At 39.3% G+C, this 17,760-nt stretch overlaps 2 protein-coding genes across 2 annotated transcripts; both read right to left on the bottom strand.

The window, feature by feature from the left end:
• Positions 1–2,875: 2,875 nt before the first annotated feature.
• Positions 2,876–17,524, bottom strand: p4ha3 (prolyl 4-hydroxylase, alpha polypeptide III). Its single transcript, XM_029518404.1, has 14 exons — positions 17,410–17,524; positions 14,673–14,885; positions 13,754–13,908; positions 13,406–13,629; positions 10,698–10,847; positions 10,543–10,594; positions 10,233–10,390; positions 9,422–9,598; positions 7,799–7,863; positions 7,457–7,616; positions 7,270–7,332; positions 6,815–6,883; positions 5,837–5,933; positions 2,876–5,053 (listed from the first exon to the last, which is right to left on the bottom strand). Exons 1-14 carry the CDS (start codon positions 17,445–17,447, stop codon positions 4,983–4,985), a joined length of 1,692 nt encoding a protein of 563 aa, XP_029374264.1. The 5' UTR covers positions 17,448–17,524; the 3' UTR covers positions 2,876–4,982.
• Positions 16,441–17,635, bottom strand: or95a1 (odorant receptor, family 95, subfamily A, member 1). The gene has a single exon (XM_029518405.1). The coding sequence runs from the start codon at positions 17,623–17,625 to the stop codon at positions 16,540–16,542; it is 1,086 nt and encodes a 361-aa protein (XP_029374265.1). The 5' UTR covers positions 17,626–17,635; the 3' UTR covers positions 16,441–16,539.
• Positions 17,636–17,760: the final 125 nt, after the last annotated feature.

Raw genomic sequence — 17,760 nt, 5'->3', positions numbered from 1 at the left:
ACAAACACTTATACAAACAGCAGCGCGCAAAACTGTCTCCGAGCAACAAAGTAAGACCGATAACTTTAGTCCCGCCTCCGATGGCGCTGCCTTGCACCAAAGGATTCTGGGAAACTGGGTTTATAATGTTAAAAATGAATGATTTCTATCTCTGTAAATAATAATAATAAATTAACAATGTAAATAAACAACTTAGGAATTTATCTTTGTTGTGTGGCCGCTACAGTAGAACAGGCAGAAAAATGAAATTAGCAAGTAGTGCTCTACAGAAAATTTCATTTAATACTTTTATTTTTTATCCGTGTCATTAAATGCAAATTTAATGAAAGCTAGTTTCTAAAAATAATAGACATTTACACATGCAAAAGTAATCAGTTCACAAATTATATGAAAGTAGTTAAATTGTTCTAATATTTCATTGCTACCACAACTGAGGACTTAAAGTTTACTTCTGGCCTGAGCATTTATGTGATTCACAAAGAGTCCCACAATCAGACAGTCACCTACAGTGTTGGATCACAAAAGTATTAACAGTATTTCTTTAAAGTAACTCAACTTAACCTTTCCATTCTCAACATATGTTTGTATTTTTAATTGTATAAGTGCTGAAGTGATTCTGAATTATTTTCTAACATTTAAGCAGCAGAAAACTTTAAGGGGAAGTTGCCTTTTTTGTTTAATTAAATAAAGTAAAACTGAAAACAAAAAACATTTCTGAGAAATCTCATTTGATTACAGAAGCTCCACATGCCTGTACATAATTGACACCACCAGGAGAGGGAAGCATTGCACTTCCCATTATTTCTCAAAATATACTTAGGCTCATGTAGTGACTGTTTCTTTCTAGAACTTCTTGGAAACCTTTATTTATATATTTTGCTAGACAGCGGTCACTAAACCAAACTGCTATTACAAGTAATCAGCTAATTAGCCTTTTTAAATTTCAGACGCTTCCCGTAGTGTTAGGGGTTAAAATCTTTGTTAATGTGCGGAATTGCTGTTTGTACTCAACAAAGTGCTAATGTCGACCTGTGATCCTGTCAGGCAAGCTTTAGGTAGTTTGGACTATGTTCTTGCTTAGCAACGAGTCCCTCTGTGGCCATATTTGTTGTGGTAACAGTGAAAAGGGCAGAATGAAGCTCTTTGAACTCTGGACAAAAAGTGAAACTTGAAGTTTTAAGATGGTCCTGTGAAAATCTAAGTCCGACTAGCCACTACAACATGCCTTTCCTTTCGTGCAAAGTACATGCAAAATGGTTATAATATGGTGTCCATATTTTCAAATTGATGTTTGTGGTCTGACTGAGCTACAGAACAGCAGAGACCTCCGATACATCAGTTCGCTGGGAAAATAATTAGGTTGTACTGTCAAATGTCAAACTTGGAATGTGCAGTATCTATCCAATATATGGCGTGTGCTTATATTTTCTGCATGTTTGTGTGAGTGTTGAATTCTAGCTGTTAATGGGCACTATGGTGAGATAAGAAATCAGCAATATCATCTCTTCTCCAGAGAAGCAGCATGACCTCCCAAGAAAGGCCCCTTTGTTGAAAAGCCTGTTGTGTCATAAAGCATATAAGTTGAAATCGAATCATTTTTTGTGTCATTTCTCATTTTGCTTTAAAATGGGTTGTGCATATGGTATGCAAGCAGCAATGGTTGCATGAGTTCAGACATATAGTATGACTCCACAATCATTGGCTGTGCAGACAAGCGTGATTAATGACCAGGCTCTGAAGCTTAGTAACAAGCTGACAGATCTAGTTCACTTTGTTCCGTTAGACAATTTATTGCATCAGATCAATTTGAGAGAGTCTCTCACCGCAAGCAGTGCAAGCAATGACCACATCATTCAGTCAGCTGGAGTAAGCAGGCTCTCTCTCAAAAACGTTTGACTCACAGCGCCAGGATGAACTGCAGTTCTGAGATGACCAAAAGTCTGTGGACTAGTGATGTGTCATTCGTGAACGATTTGTTCATTTTGAACTAATCTTTTGTATGACTTGAGAGTAACAAGTCATCTTTCTGCCACGTGTTCTCTGCGTAGGAATGGCTGATTCATTCATGGCTCAAAGGTCATGAATGAATCAGAATTTAATTTTTTTTATCCATTTTTAATGAGACGATGTCCCGCATTTTGACTGGCTCTAGTTTTCAGAAGTCAAACCACTTCAGCACAGACGCTTTTCTAAAATGTGGTTTTTATCCAATGGCTGTGAAGAAAGCAGGGAAGGCTGTCATTACGGGGCTATGTTTGATGCCAGTCAATCTGGGCGCATGTGGGGTCCAGGTCAGGTCAAGTGCAGCGTAATCTGTCACCATCTTTGCTGCCAGGCTATGCCCATTGGGGAACACATATGATGGACAGTTACACAAAGAAAAGAAAATGCAGCTACGCCAAAGACTGGGAAACAACTTAAAATTGGGTGAAGTCCATGCAAGATGATTCTCAGAGTTATTTTTCAGTTTCACAAGGAGTGGGAATACGACTTGGCGAAGTGCATGTGAGTCTCACAAGAAACGTGTGGCTCAAAAAGAGATGTGCCGATCTATGGATGCATTCCCACTGAAACCCAAAGATGACTGCCAGTCAGATAGACAGGACAGGTTAAAGTGTAACAGCAGGAAAACCACTGAGTGGAATTCGGTTTAATTTAATGATGTATGAAGGGCATATGAACACTTTTAATGCATAGTAATGTTCAATTCAATTCAATTCAATCTTTATTGACGGACTCTGGTCCATAAAAACAAACACTATAGAAAACAATAAGAAATATGTATAAAATATACATTCACAAACAGTTCACATATAGGTATTTCAGCCAATGCATCCTCAGTTTGGATGAGTAACAGAAACAGCTTATAGTGGATTTGGATAGTGCCCCTATGATACTGTTTGCAGATTCATCCAGCGGTTTCTGCATAAGAGTTCTTAACAGAGCTTTAAAAGTGCTTACGCCTGCAGTGACACACATTGATCTTGCACTAGCACCTCTTGGTATTTTAAGCAAAATCCTCATTGCATCATTATATGCAACTTGCAGTCTTAGTAAGTTTGCTTTTTATGACATGACCAAAGCTGTGCTGTGTACAGTGGTGTGCAATATGCACGAAACAAAGCCACTTTTACGTTGACAGAACACATGCCGAATTTGCATGCAATAGTGTCAGCTTGTGCATACAACTTACGGCATTGTGTGTAAATATCACCATCGTCTGTCAACAGGCCCGTAATAATGTGCCCAAGGTATTTAACTTCACAACTATCACAACCCTCAAGATTCACATCTGATAACTTAAATATAGGAAATTTTAAACATTTATATCATATTGCACACCATACTCAGTACAAATTTCAAAAAGCTGCTGTCGACCAGCACTACTTGGGCTAAGTAACAACAGATCATGTGCGCACATAAGATGATTCACAAGTGCTTCACCAATCAGACAACCAGTGTGACAGCCTCTCAGTCTCATAGTTAAATCATCCATATATGAATTAAACAAAACTGGGGATATGAGATCACTTTCAACAGTTATTGGGATAAAAAAAGGGATTACATGAGTGAAAACGGACTATAGCATAAGACCATAAGAACTGTGAAACTTAAGCTTCCTTTTATGCTTACTGTATTAACTCATAGTGGGAGTTGGGAAAGTTGGATTCAACTAAAATATACTTAAGTCCTTCATGAGTAACAGGCATGACAGGCCTAACCTGTCACCAGTCTATTGTGAGCTACTGAATCACCCAGTGGGCAAAACATAGAGATGTTACAATGTAAGGAGCAGAATAGAAATGTTTATTTTTTTAAGGTGAATAGACATTATATCAAAAAATGTAGACTACCTCTCAGCATTGGTAATGTGTCCCACATTGCCCCACACAAACACACTCTTATGTCCCACATTTGGTTTGTTGGGATAACCAGGTAGGTAGGTAGTGACCCATCATAGAATTTTTTTAATGATTGGCAGAGCCCTCTCCTGCCAGCAAATGAAGTAATCTGTCGGTTCAACTTCAGTAGGATGTGGCCCAAAAGGGTGCTCAATAGTTTAACAAATGCAAATTTGTGTATTATATGCCAAGTGACGCAAACCATGTTGCTCTTCAGTGTTTGAAAGCCGAGCTTTTCAGTCATTACTCAAATGACAGCTACAGGGCCACGCTGGTTCCGACGAATGAAATGAACGAATGACTTGAAAAAAGATTCGTTGATTTTACTGAATGAGATTAAAAGACTTGAGTCAGTAAAAAGATCCAAACTTCCCATCACTACTGCGGACAGGTCATGAAGTTCTCCTTTTAGCATGGGCTGGGCATGCTCTGCATCTGCTTGCACCAGGTTTTTCGTGAAGTATAATCAATAACGCAGTAACAAATTCTCAGACCTAAAAGAGACATTTATTTTCATCAGCACCTTCACACATAATGGATCAGCTCATACACGCACATTCGGACATATACACTATCTTCATGAATTAGGAATTTATGTATTTAAAAGTAAATTTGAGAGTCTGCACAAAGACAGCTGTGTTGACTTGTAATGGCAGAGACAGCAGGTCCAGTGCAGGAAAAGATCTCTAACAAGCAGGAGGTAAACAACCTTGTGCAGTTAACTGAAACCAGCACAGTGTGAGAAGGCGGAGGCCTCTCCCCATTTGCAGGAACTAGCCCTTAAGAGCAAGAGAGTATTTCACCTCCAGAGGCCCACTGCTAACTGCCCCAGCCCTCTTCCACTCCATGTCTTGGCGTTCTGTTATCCATGTCCCCTGCAGGAGTTTCCACTGTGTGCTCCGGGCTCCCTGGGGCCAGGGGCTCCAATCACAGATGTAGGCTGCCTTCTCATGGCTCTCACCTCCCCTCCTGTGTGTGCTCACTTTTTGGCTGCCTCCCCCTCTTGGCCTTACACTGTGCCTCTCAATTGTAGAGGCTGGCTCTTGTACTCCAAGGGGCCCAGTGAATGTTCCACCGCTCTCACTCTTCAGGATTCAGACTGCAGCGATGGTGGAACTCCTGGCCATATTCGTGGATCCATTTGTTTGCCACTGAAATACACAGGGAGAACACCATAGATTAAAGTTTTCTATCCCTTACATGTTAAAAACTTTTAGATCATTTTGTACAACGGTGGAATTAACTGAGTCAATTTATGAATATTACATATTTGTTTGGTTTAGCATTCCCTTTTGTACAATTCTGTACTTGTAGAGAACTGTATATTTCAAATGGATTGAGTTTCAATTTACTAAATTAATTTCACAACTTTAGTTTCTAGTTACTCTGCAGATAATGATTTAAATATACAGATTTAACTTGCAATTTATTTACTTTTACCACATGCCTGAATACTTCATCTAAAACACTGACTTAACATTACCTTCTGAGAGTATATATAATGATTAAAAAAACCCAACAGCAGTGAAATGCTTCTGCAGCTGTAATATGATGATTAATAACCATCTGACCCAGCTGGGAACCAAGGACACGTCTCAGCTTTGGGAGTTTGGCTGCCTGAGCCAACCAGACCAGCAGCATAATGTATGTTGAGCCTCCAAGATGAGCCCTCAGTGTCTGAACTGCACTACACTTTTTTTTTTTTAACATCGAAATGTATAATGCAGCACAGATGTGGCCTTACTGCGGAAAGTCACGCCTGTATAACAGTAAGTAAATGCAGGGAAAGAGCATAATTTTAATACTGTTTAATATCCTTATTAAAGCTCAACATGTTTCACAACTCTGTGATCTACCTTTTTCATATTTATGTGATCATTTCTTGGCTCCTGTTGCATCATTACATCATGCCCCCATAATTCATTGAATCTTACCCCATTTGTCCCCAATAAGCACAGGGCAGCCAGCATGCAGGGTGTCCACGTCTCCTTCACCATTTCTGTGGAGATTCCACCAGAAGATGGCAGCGTTCTGTGATATGACAAGAAACAAACTTTGAATAAGTCAGAAAAGTGATTTGGTCCAAATTCAGGTAACTACAGCAACCATATTCAGTTTCAGTACATTTTCCTGGTTAAATGATTAATCATTTGCTTGGGAAAAAAACAAAACAAAACAAAACCATACAACCATTTTTCTTATTACTTCCGTCCTTATTTCCGTCTAAAAGCCAAAGAAAACCATAGTATAAGTAGAAAAAACAGATTAACTGTGCTTATTACCAAATGATTAATTGCTGTAGCTTTGTTTAGGTAGGACATGGCCGCTTATTAAAATAATTCTTTACGTTCAGAGATGAATATCAATTTAAATTATCAAAAGTAATGAAAGTGGTAAAAAGACAGATTTTAACACAGAAGTCATAGTTAATGAAAATAATGAAAATCTTTGAGAAGTTATAGAGAGGTAAAAGACACCTTTTCTGTAATATTAAACATTTCATTTAGTTTTTGTTATAATTGTAATTTCAAGTATATTGGAATACTTCGTGGCAAATTTTCTCAGTTTCTTCAGTTAAGGAGCTTCAATTATTTTCTGTATAAGCAACCAGGAAGTGAGATTTCAGTTAAATGGATAGTGACAGGTTAAAACCCACAAATGGCCAGTTAAACTTTCCACAGTAGTTCATTTATTAACCCCTAAACAGACCCAACCTGCACTGAGGTTCAACTGTACAACAGCAGTATTGTGGTCAATGGCTGATGTTGACTGATCTGACCTTTGGACATTTTGACGGCTGCACCAGAGAATGTGAGAGAGGTAAACATAATCTAGCTGCAGGCACAAATGACATGAAAACAACAAATAAAAAGGTGCTTTGAGCTCATCTCAGATATCCAGAATGTGTTTACCTCCACGACAGGAACGCTGAAGTTGGCGTATATGAAGGCAGTGGACCCACCTGCCTCAACAGAGCTGAGCTGTGGAAAAGGGCATTCCTTGTGTTTACGTGCTCTTTTACGAAAAGCCATTCTGTCTGCTGCACTGTTTCTTTATGGTAATAAATAAACAAGAAACAAATAAGAACATTTAAAGGCAAATTTTTTGAAGTAAAGTGTATAATTATCTTAAAAGACTGAAAATAGATTTTGGCGTAAGAGTTTACATGACAGAACAGCTGTAAAAATGTAATTAAGGCAGTGAGGTCAGATCTAGGCAGGCTGTTCCAAGAGCATGCATCTTACGTGGCAAAAGGCTGACATCTTTGGCTTTAATATGGATGTTGGATTAGAACGTTCTCAGTAACGTCTCGCAGCTGTCTCAGTTTTACAGAGCCAGGAGGTGATGAGATCAAGATTTTACTCACATATATCATAAAGGTTGCAATTCGATTCCCAGTTTTCAGTCTATACACAGGACTTGACGGTGACTGGCCACACAGAAATGCAAACAAGAGAGCAGCAGCATGTATAAATATTATCAGAGTTCAAATGCAAAGAGTGCAGCAAATTGAAAAGAAGTGGAACTTCTTAAGCAGGCAATGATTAACTTACTGTAGCATGGTCAAAGTGAGGCTCATAATGGCCACCAATCCCATAATTCACCACTTGGATGTACTCGCCATATGGATGATTCACATTCAGACCTGTGAGCCTGGAGATTCTCTGGTCCAGCTTCCCCACAACAGAGTGTGCTGAGTCCTTCAGCCACGCACTAGAAGTAAGAGGTGTAAAAAGGAACATATCGTTTGCATACTTTTGTTTTCTGGTATAAAAGTTGTTATTTGTCTAAATTAATAGTGTATCCTCTACACGTGATAACATGGATCAAATAACAGATTGCAAACAACATGACAAGCTGTTCTAAATCAGAAAACAATCGGAAGACAGTTGTACCTCTTGCTGATGCGATAGTCTGCTGTTGCTTGTTTCTCTCCAGCTGCCACCACAGACCTTCTCAGCTTGTTAGCAAAGACAGAAAACATCTTGTTTGTGATTGTTACAGGAGCCAAGCCTTGATGTCCAGCTGCAAGCCCTGACAAAGTTTGAGTAATAGCATGAAAATGCGCCATGACATGACCAACCCAACAACATGAAAACTGAGACCAGATGAGAAAAAAATAACCCAAAGCTGCGACAAAGATTTATTTGTAAACTATCCATCTAATACAGCCTTTCAGCTGAAAGCCAACAAAAAGGATGTAAGGCGGTTTCTCCAATGTGCAGATACACCAACTTAAAGTAGGCCTCAATGATCCTGGAAGGAGGTCTGGGGAAACCCAGATGTTTTGGTCCAAGTGTTGTCTTCTTAAAATGGACTTCTGCTCATGTCATGCCTATTGCAGTAGTTAAATAAGCTAGTACAACTGTTCCATACAGAAAACTGGAAACACAATATTTCCGGGTCATTTTGCAGCTCAAAGTCTTGACAACATCCAGGTACCATAGACCATCAGAGAAGATTACTTCATTCTTGGCTGACAGAACAATTTCGAAAGAAGTAAAACAAAAAATTCAACTTCTTACTCCACATGCTACTTAATCAAAAAAAACGTACACCATGCCAGATCTGGTAACTCAAAACAGACTTTGTGTTCATGCTAGATCTCAGGATTTTAAGATCCAACATGAACACAGTGTGAACTATGCCATGTTAGCCAATTCTGCTCACTGCGTCAAACTAATACTGTACCCTGGGCATGTTTTCAATCAACCCACAAGCTGACATAATGATTAAATAAGTGCAAGGGCTTTTTTTTAATCTGAGCAAAGGAAAATGGAAAACACATTGAACAATGCCAAAACCTCACAGAATATATAGGGCAGAGGTTGAATTACCTCACCAAATATTCCCTCAAGTCACAGAGTCAGCAAACGGTTAGAACTTTTCATTTTAGGTAGTTGAGCAACGTTGTCGGATGCTGCTGATACACTGTTGGCTTATACCCCCGCAGAGGCCACACAGCAGAGCGCAATGCCAGGGAATATATGCAGAAGTAATATTTACAAAAAGTCCCCTTTACTTGAGAGAATTACCATCTTAAGAAAGAAAAAAAACAAAACAAAACACAAGTTTTAAAAATTTCAGTGAGTAAAATCTACTTAAAATGCCTATTTTTAAAAAATTTGAAGTCCAATGTAGGACAGGAGCCATATTATTATATTTCAAATGGAGATTTTTATCTCCATTTGAAATATAATGTTAATGTTAAATGTTAAAATATACATGTTAAGGGAAATCACAACTTTATAAATCTACCGAAAAACTTCCAATTTAATTATGTTCTGAACATGCAGCAAAGACATGGAAAATAAACAAATAAACAAATAAATAAATAAATAAATAAAAACTGTGATCCTGGTACAATTCATAAAGACCTGATTCTTCAGTGTGAGACGGAGGTACATGGTGTTCGCATGACAGCAGCGTCTCTCCAATGATTCTTGTTTTTGTTCATTCCAACAAACTGAACAGACTTTGGCTCAAAGACTTAAATTGTGCACAGTGCTGGCACTTACTCCTGGCTGGGCAAGCGTCTTGACATCTTCAGCCTCTGTGTCAGTGATGAAGTCGTGGTAGAGGACCACATATGGCTGCAGGTTCAGCACTTCACGTTTTACTGGCAGCAGTAGCAGCCCAGGATTGTTGTTGGTGAAGTAGTCACAGAATAGTCTGGGGCTTTCAAAATGCATTGGCTGTTAGGGAGAAATCTAAATTCATTAACAAGTTAGAAACAAGCACAAATTTTCAAGGAGACTCCAATTACAAATTTGAATCTTGAATCTTTTGTATGGTATACCACTTAGCTCAGACTGAAATTTCTACCTACACCATTTATAATTTTTTTTGGAAAATATAATAACTATTGAGTCAGTTGCCATTGCATTTAGGACAAAAATGCATGGTGCATCGAAAATGGTTTGTTTATGACCATCATAAACCAACATGATCATACACAGTTCTGAACTGCTGCATTATATAAAATTTAACCATGCATGATAATAATGATTTCATAAGCTCCTATGTACATTTTTTACCCTTCGACAATACAACAATTGTTGAAAATTTGGATTCATTAGTACAGATGGATGCATCGTTTTGGTTGTATTTTCATTCAACTTCAGAGGAAAAGGACCCAGAAAATGCATCATTTGAGAAGCCCCAGTTTTTGCATACAACTGTTCCTTATTAAATAAATGTACCATTAAAAATTAAAAACACCAATTGCAAGTTTAAAAAATTGCAAATTTTTTAGGAGTAAGAATACCCTGGTCCTTCTCACATTCTTTTCTACCACATGTGCCCAGTATGATTAATTATGATGAATACCTGAGAGCCTTGGGTCTGGCAGAGTCTCTCATAAGTGTCCCTGGTACTTAAATATTGGGTAGAGGGCCTCCTTAGCCCATCAGCCCTGGGTGGCCTAGCAGCAACCAGCAGCTTCTCATATTTCTCTACATTCTGCAAAACTCTTCCATTCAATGGATCTGAGAAGAAACAAATGTAGTGTGTGTAAACGTAGTGTATTCAGAGAAACAAGTCGCACTGCTCATCAGATTTCAGGGGAAGGTACAACCAGTAAGAAAGGCTTTTTAAGAGATTGTTTATGCAGCACAGGAGGTAAACAGTAATGATTTACCGTAATGCAGTAACTCCTGAGACAGACTTAGAGCATAGGACACGTTTCCTGTCTGAAACAAGAGGAATTTAGTCCAAAGTCCAAAAGCACCAATCATTATATATATATATATGTGTGTGTGTGTGTGTGTGTGTGTTTAATGTCCTTCTCCATACTTTAAAGTGAGAGAAAGCCAGGTGATCCAGAGCATCCTCCAAAGTTGCCTCATTCTCAGGACTCCACTTGCCTCCTGTCCTCCTGAAGAGACGCACCGACTCCTCCAACCACTGCACTGAGTGGTAGTAGTCTTCCTGCTCGTAGGCTACCTGTGTAAAAAAATACACAAGTTACTTTAAATTATCACCAGCTCAGGCTGCGGCAGGTAGCAGGAATGCAAAAAAGTGACATCCAATGCATTACAAAGATAATATGAAAACTTTAAATGTGAATGTGTCCTGTGGGATTAATTTACCTTTTCATTCGGAATAATTTTAAGGATACGTGCTTGTTTCAGATATCTTTTTAATGTGCCTGCGTGCCAGTGGCTTGTCTTATTGCTGTTTTAAAATCTTCTTAAAATCTCCTGTTGAGTTTAATGAGACCCATTGCATTAAATGTCTGAAGACAAAATGTAACCTGCCTAGAAATTATGAGATCTGATGTGAGAGTCATTATATTATGAAAGGCATCTTTGTCTGATACTCTATTTGGCTGTAAGTAGCATGCTCATTAGTTTGCAAAAGCTCAAGAAATGGTGAATTATACAAATTTAACATTACCAAAGTTCCCGGAAAGGCACTATTGGGTGTTCAAATAAAACAGCAGATCAAAACTACAGTCCAAAGATATTGCTCATATTGACTGTTGCTGAGAAACAGCAAGCATCGGGTATTTAATTTGAAAAATCTCCTTTTCTAGATATATAACTGCATCCGCAAAAAGAAAAACTTAAGAAAGGCCTTTTGTGGCTGCAGAGGGAGGTATATGGGGACATGGTGCCTGAGGTGACGTCACTTGACTTGGTTTCATTTGGCTCTGAGAACTGCGAGCTTCATAAAAATGAAAATAAATAAATAAATGTGTGAGCGTTATGTTAAATATGATAAACTCTCCACACCTCTCACTGACCTCTGCCTTAAGTTCATCGCTCGAGGCAACATTGGCTGCTTTTAACACAACACACACAAAACTGTGACAGAAGTGTGGGTGCTCAAAATACATTACCAGTGTCAGGTATTGACAAAGAAAAAAAAAAGCTAGGCATAAAAAATGTTGACTTATCTGTAATTTCGCTGTACAAGTTTTGACCATTTTGTGGCTCCTCAGACATTACGTGTACATCTTTGTCGATCAATAAACACCTTGAGCGATACTTTGACATACAGAAAGTCTCAAACGCTGGCTACAGACACCTTTACCCCTCACCTGGATTCAAACTCCCTTTTGGGGCCTGACGGGACTTGATTAAGTACGTGCTGACTAAAGGTATGGCAGCCCCCACATGGGAGGAGGGTGACACGTGGTTCCTCCCAACACAGATTATATCAACAACCCCTCCAGATAGCACACAAACAAAAATTCCAGTGTAGCATTTAACCCCTGGCCCCAAACACACACACACAGACTCAACACACAGCTAACCAAACACACGGACCTGTCACTTCACAGCTGTTAGTCTCCACAGCAACGGACTAAAGAAACTATTTAATAATAATAGTTCATATTCAGCAGATCCTCTTATTGCTGGAGAAAACATGTAGACAGCCTGAAAATTTCTTTGAACAAAACTTTTAAACTACAAGCGAAGTTTCTGTTAACACGCCCTGCTGGCTCTAAAAAGCAGTTTAACTGCCACATAAAGGCATTTGCAGCTCTTTTACTGAAAACACCCCACAATTGAGCATTTCTCTTTAGAGAGAATCTCATATATAATCTCTTCCTCAGTCCTTCCCCTCCCTCCAAGCACTTCTTAATGTCTGCTGCGTGAGATAATGCCTTTTCCATACAAGAGGATGTCTGTCCCACAAAGCGCCCTGCCCTCAGTCATCACCACTGTACGTAAACAGTGGAATCTACTGTGGGGAAAATCTTCTCTTTTTTTCTTCACCTCATTCTTGCTGAATAAATTTCATCTTCACATCAAGTGGATTCGCAGGCATACTATGGGAAGACCTCTGCTTTTTCCTGCTGACAGGAAAATTCCCACAAGCCAGGACTCTGGCTCGGGATATTAAGCAGGGAGGGATTAAAAAAAAAAAAAAAAGCCACTCAGAATAATGACCCACAAGAATGGAATATGGTCTAGCACCCCTACATGCAATATTTTAGGAAACTGTAACAAATTTGTGGTATTGGAAAGTAATAAAGTTATATTAAAATATGTAGTTCATTAGTAAAGATCATATTTGTGGTTCAAAAATAGCAAAAAACTATGTGACTTTTCATACAAAACAGCAACATCTGCTTGGGTCTCCTTCTTCAGATGTCTATGAGTTGTTTTTCATTGCACTCAATGTGAGAGTTCCTCCCTAAGCTTCACAAATGACTTTATTCAAATAACAGTTTAAGTTTAAAAATGTTGAACTCCTCAAAGCTTCATAAAAAAGTCCAAAACTTTACAAAACTTTGTGTGCCTGTCGATCTCAACAATACAGAATATGGCTGAATAGTCTCTGGAAGACCACTGGTCTACTGGCCTGACTAACATAAATATAAAATATTTTAACCTAGTTCCACTAAAATTTGAATTTAGTATAGTGACGTCTTTTTTTTAGATTGTTTTAATGATACTTGTGCTCTGATAAAAGGTTTAAGTGTCTCCACCACCATCAGAAATTAGTTAGAAAGTATGTTAAAGGGCAATAAAGGAAAATGAACTGTTTACCTTTCCAACCATAAAGCAGTCATCACCAGACAGTGGGAAAGACACTGATGGCATGTAGATATCAACATGCTTTCCATTAGTGACTCTCTGGAAACGACCCCTTACAAGGCTGGCCACCTGGAGAGCATAGACGTCCTGCAGCCTCATCAGCCCCTTGGCAGCCCCCTGGAGGTCTTCCAGCATGGGCAGGTCAGCCTCCTGCTCCTCGTAACTGGACCTGAGGGCTGGATAACAGAAGGCCAAAATGTGAAACTGGGAATGTGGGGGGTTGGGTGATGATAGCAGAGAGGAGCGGCTGTGTTTAGTTATCGCCACCAGATGTGTCTGTGAAGAAGGCAGCCAACCAACCTTGTGAGTTCTCCAAGGCTTCGTTGCTGTAGACGACGTTCAGCCACTCCGAATGCAGCCGCTTGATCAGGGTGAATGCCACCAGAGGGTTTGCCATTGCAGCACCCGAGCCTTTGTAGAGTTCAGCGTGGAGGCCAGACACTTTGGAATAAAATCTATGTGAAAAAACATCAAGTATGATGTGTGTGTGAGTGAAATATCAATATTATATATATATATATTAAACTACAAAGGAAACATGGCACACTGCAGCAGCTCAGTGAGTTTGAATGCTTTCTTTTTTCCATCTCATCTGTTTTTCTTTCTATTCTTTTTTTTAATTATCATTTTGTTCAGATGAAACACTGATTAAAATGTATTTGGAATCTTAATATTTCCATGATCATCATGTCAAGTCAACTTTCTTTTTCCCCAGACAAACCCCAGAAGAAAATAAAAAAAAAAAAAAAAAAACTTCCACAGCTGGTCTCATTTGGTTTCATGGTCAAATCGACTCCTCCATTAAACTTGTGCCAGTTATTTCCACCCAGAAACTCTTGAATCATGAGCGCAAATCTGTGGGAAGTGATAAGTGCTTGCTTGCATTCCTTCTCTTTCCAAGGTCAGGAAAGTTTCTGGGCAAGAGAAAAAAACATCCTAAAAGTCATTTAAGCTTCACGTTTTATCGATTCAGGTCATTGATGTGATTGCTGGCAGCTTGAAATGTGGTGTGGAGTGGAAATGTCACACCTCCACACATACTCTCATCATCCTGGCCCAAAAAAACAGACTGATGATATCATCACCACAGTCAGGCCAGTGAATCACTGTTCCTCTTATTCTCCACCACTATATTAGGAGTTATGTTTCCCTCCATGAGCAGGCACAAATGTATGGATGAAAACAAACAAACTACAGGCTGCCAGGTATCATCACTCACCGTTTGATGTCGTCCAGCCTCTGCAGCTCGTGGTCAATGTAAGTCCTCAGATAATCGATGAGCTTCTGCTCGACGCTGATCGCCTGTTTGACGTTCAGCAGGGAGGTGTACATTTCTCCGGACGCCGCGGGGATCCCGGCCGCAGTCAGGAGCGCCCAGCAGAAGTAAACACGTGGAAGACAGTTCATCTCCCGCACACTAAATCTGCTCGATCTCCAAAAAAAAAAAAAAAAAAAAAAAATAATAATAATAATAATGTCTTCAGAGTCCGAGTCCGAGCTCTGAGGATCCTCAGGATCTGGCCTCTCTCTCTCTCTCTCTCTCTCTCTCTCTCTCTCTCTCTCTCTCTCTCTCTCTCTCTCTCTCTCTCTCTGCTTGTGAGGCTCAAACGTGTCTTCACAGCCCACTAGGGGATCTCCTCTATCTGGGATCAGCTTTCACTCACCGGATCAATTAGGTTCTCTTTGGCTTTATTTCCTCTGTAATACTCACAGCAATCCACTAACGTTTTGTGTGGAGTTTGGGACCAACTCCTGTGTGTGGAGGGTGTTTTGATTTAGATATTCTTATTGATTAAAATGAACTCTGAGAAGGTATGGTGCACTTTACATGCCACATTCACTGAACATTTTTAATTCATTGTAATGCTTTTGAAGTGAGTAATAATAATAAAAAAAAACGTTTCTTTTTTTTGTGGCTTTCCAAAGAGTATTATGGGTGAATATGGGTATTATGTTTGGAGTCACAGTGACACCTGCAGGTTAAACTCTGTACAACAACAAGAAGGGGATGGGACCAAGACAAAAGCCATTTAAAATGAAAAACCTATAATTCAGTACTAGGTGCAAGCACAATAACAATCCAGTCACCAAAGGTACAAAGGATTTACAGAAATCCACATGAATAATGAACTGATGTGCTTCTTCTAATGAACTTTAAATAAGAAACTCATAAGAATGTGCAACTATTTATTTCACAAACGTGGTCTACAGATAGCTGTTAAGCATATTTTTGGGAAAATAAAAATATATTGAGCACAGAAATGTTATTTGCTTGACACGCACTTAAATTAAAAACGATACATTTACAGTTTTGATTTGCATATTTTCAGCCCTTAAGCAGAAGCTTGCAGTTACATTGCGTATGCTCATTTATCATATATTTATCATTTATTTATATTGTTGCCACCAAACAGCTTTTAAGCGTTGTGAAAGCATTTTTTAAAACGGCTTTTACATATTTTCATTCAATCATGCACAGTGATATTAGCATCATTTAAGCCTTTCTTAAAAGTTCCTATTGGGAGTCTGTGACAGAAATGGCGACATAATTTACTCTAGGTCTGATGTCCTGACTGACACACCACAAGGAATGATTCAGCTGTTTAAAAAAGTCCATCTTGGTTTAGTCCTGCATTCAGATTCAATAACATTTAATGTGTGACATTACAGCTGAGACCTTTTAATACTGTATTACAGTTTGCCAAATGTGCCTTAATTCAGTAGCCGGCTGCGTGTATTTTTTCAAAGAGAGTTTTATGATGAAAGGAAAAACTTTGACAGACTTCATCTTGAACCTTTGAACTCAGGCTGATGAGGCAATGCCCACATCATTTACAATGGAGGTGTGTTCGAAAGGGCCTATAACTGGTCAGGATTAACAGGAGGAATAACAACAAAACAGAAAAAAGGCACCAGCATACAGTAAACCATTAAATATATATATATATATATATATAACAGTTTTCAAAAACTGCCAAGTTACCCTTTAAGACATTTTAAGACCTATAACTGAGGTTCTGTTTCAAAATCCCAAATACATCCTTTGATATTTTGTAACTGTGTTGGAGAGCTCAATCGAAAATAAATCAGTTCCTTACTTGGGGTGTGACTTCTGAGCAGCAGAGGAATTGTTTCCCGATACATGACCTTATGCTCTGATCCCTAAAGCCATAGATGAGTGGGCTGAGAAATCGTGGGATTAGGATGAAGCAGAAGTAATTAAAAAAGGCAATGTCTTCTGGTAGCCAGTTTGCGTGGAGCACAATGAGACTTTCGGTGATGGGGTGAGTAAAGGCCAGCATGCAAAGCAGCAGCTGAAAGCCGTGGAGCAGCACAGTGTGCATGGCTTTGCTCACAGACACCCTGTCCTGTCTCAGCTTTCTGGTTTCCAGCAGAATTCTCACATACGTAAAGAGGATGATGACAGCCACTACTGCAAAGAAGAGCACACTTATAGTAGCTTTGAACAATGTATGAATTGGAGATGAATTGACAATGACGGATTTACAAAGCACAGGGGTGGAGAGGACATCTACAGCAGGATCCCTTTCCCCGATACAGTATTCAATAATAGGGAAGATAGAGCTGATCACCCAGAGAGACAGAATAATGATCCAGATACGGTCTGAACGCCAGGTGGACGGGCGTCGCAGGGGATAGAAGATGGCAACATATCGCTCCAGTGACATTGTGGCCAGGATTAACGGCGTGTTCTGGAAGGTGGAGGTGGATATGAACAGCAGAGGTACACAATACACTATAGCAAATTTCACCTGAGCCATGACAAAGAGGAAGAGCAGCACAGAGGACAGGAGCTGGAAGGTGTCATTGATCAGCATGTAGGCAAATAGGATGTAGCGGGTGGTGTCCAGGAATTGCCTATGTGATGCAAAGACGTGCAGCATGATGGAAATGCACCAGAGGAAGATGGCGAAGAAGGGGATAACCAAACACACCTTGATAATGACAGAAAAGCTTTTTGGGGATGTTGCATTTCCTGGAAGTTCACTCAGATTCTGCATTTTGCTGCTGTGCATAGGAGGACGCAGAAGACGTGAATTAAAGGTCCACATACACACTACAAAGTTAAATACACAGAGAAAACTTTTATCATTGCTCAAATTGGAACTGGAAGTGGAGCACAACACTGATTGAATGTCTAGCTCCAACATAAAAAAATAACAAACATTTGATGATTAAGAGAACACCTGAATGGTGTAAGAAAATATGGAATACAGAATGTATGACAAATCCAAGATTCACTTTACTCACCAAAGAATATCCTCATCAGTTGGAAGAATTCAGAT

This window comes from Echeneis naucrates, chromosome 13 (genome assembly GCF_900963305.1).
Source record: "Echeneis naucrates chromosome 13, fEcheNa1.1, whole genome shotgun sequence".
NCBI classification, from domain to species: Eukaryota; Metazoa; Chordata; class Actinopteri; order Carangiformes; family Echeneidae; genus Echeneis; species Echeneis naucrates.
Note: the sequence above shows the minus strand (reverse complement) of the source record. Positions and strands in the feature narration are given on the sequence as shown.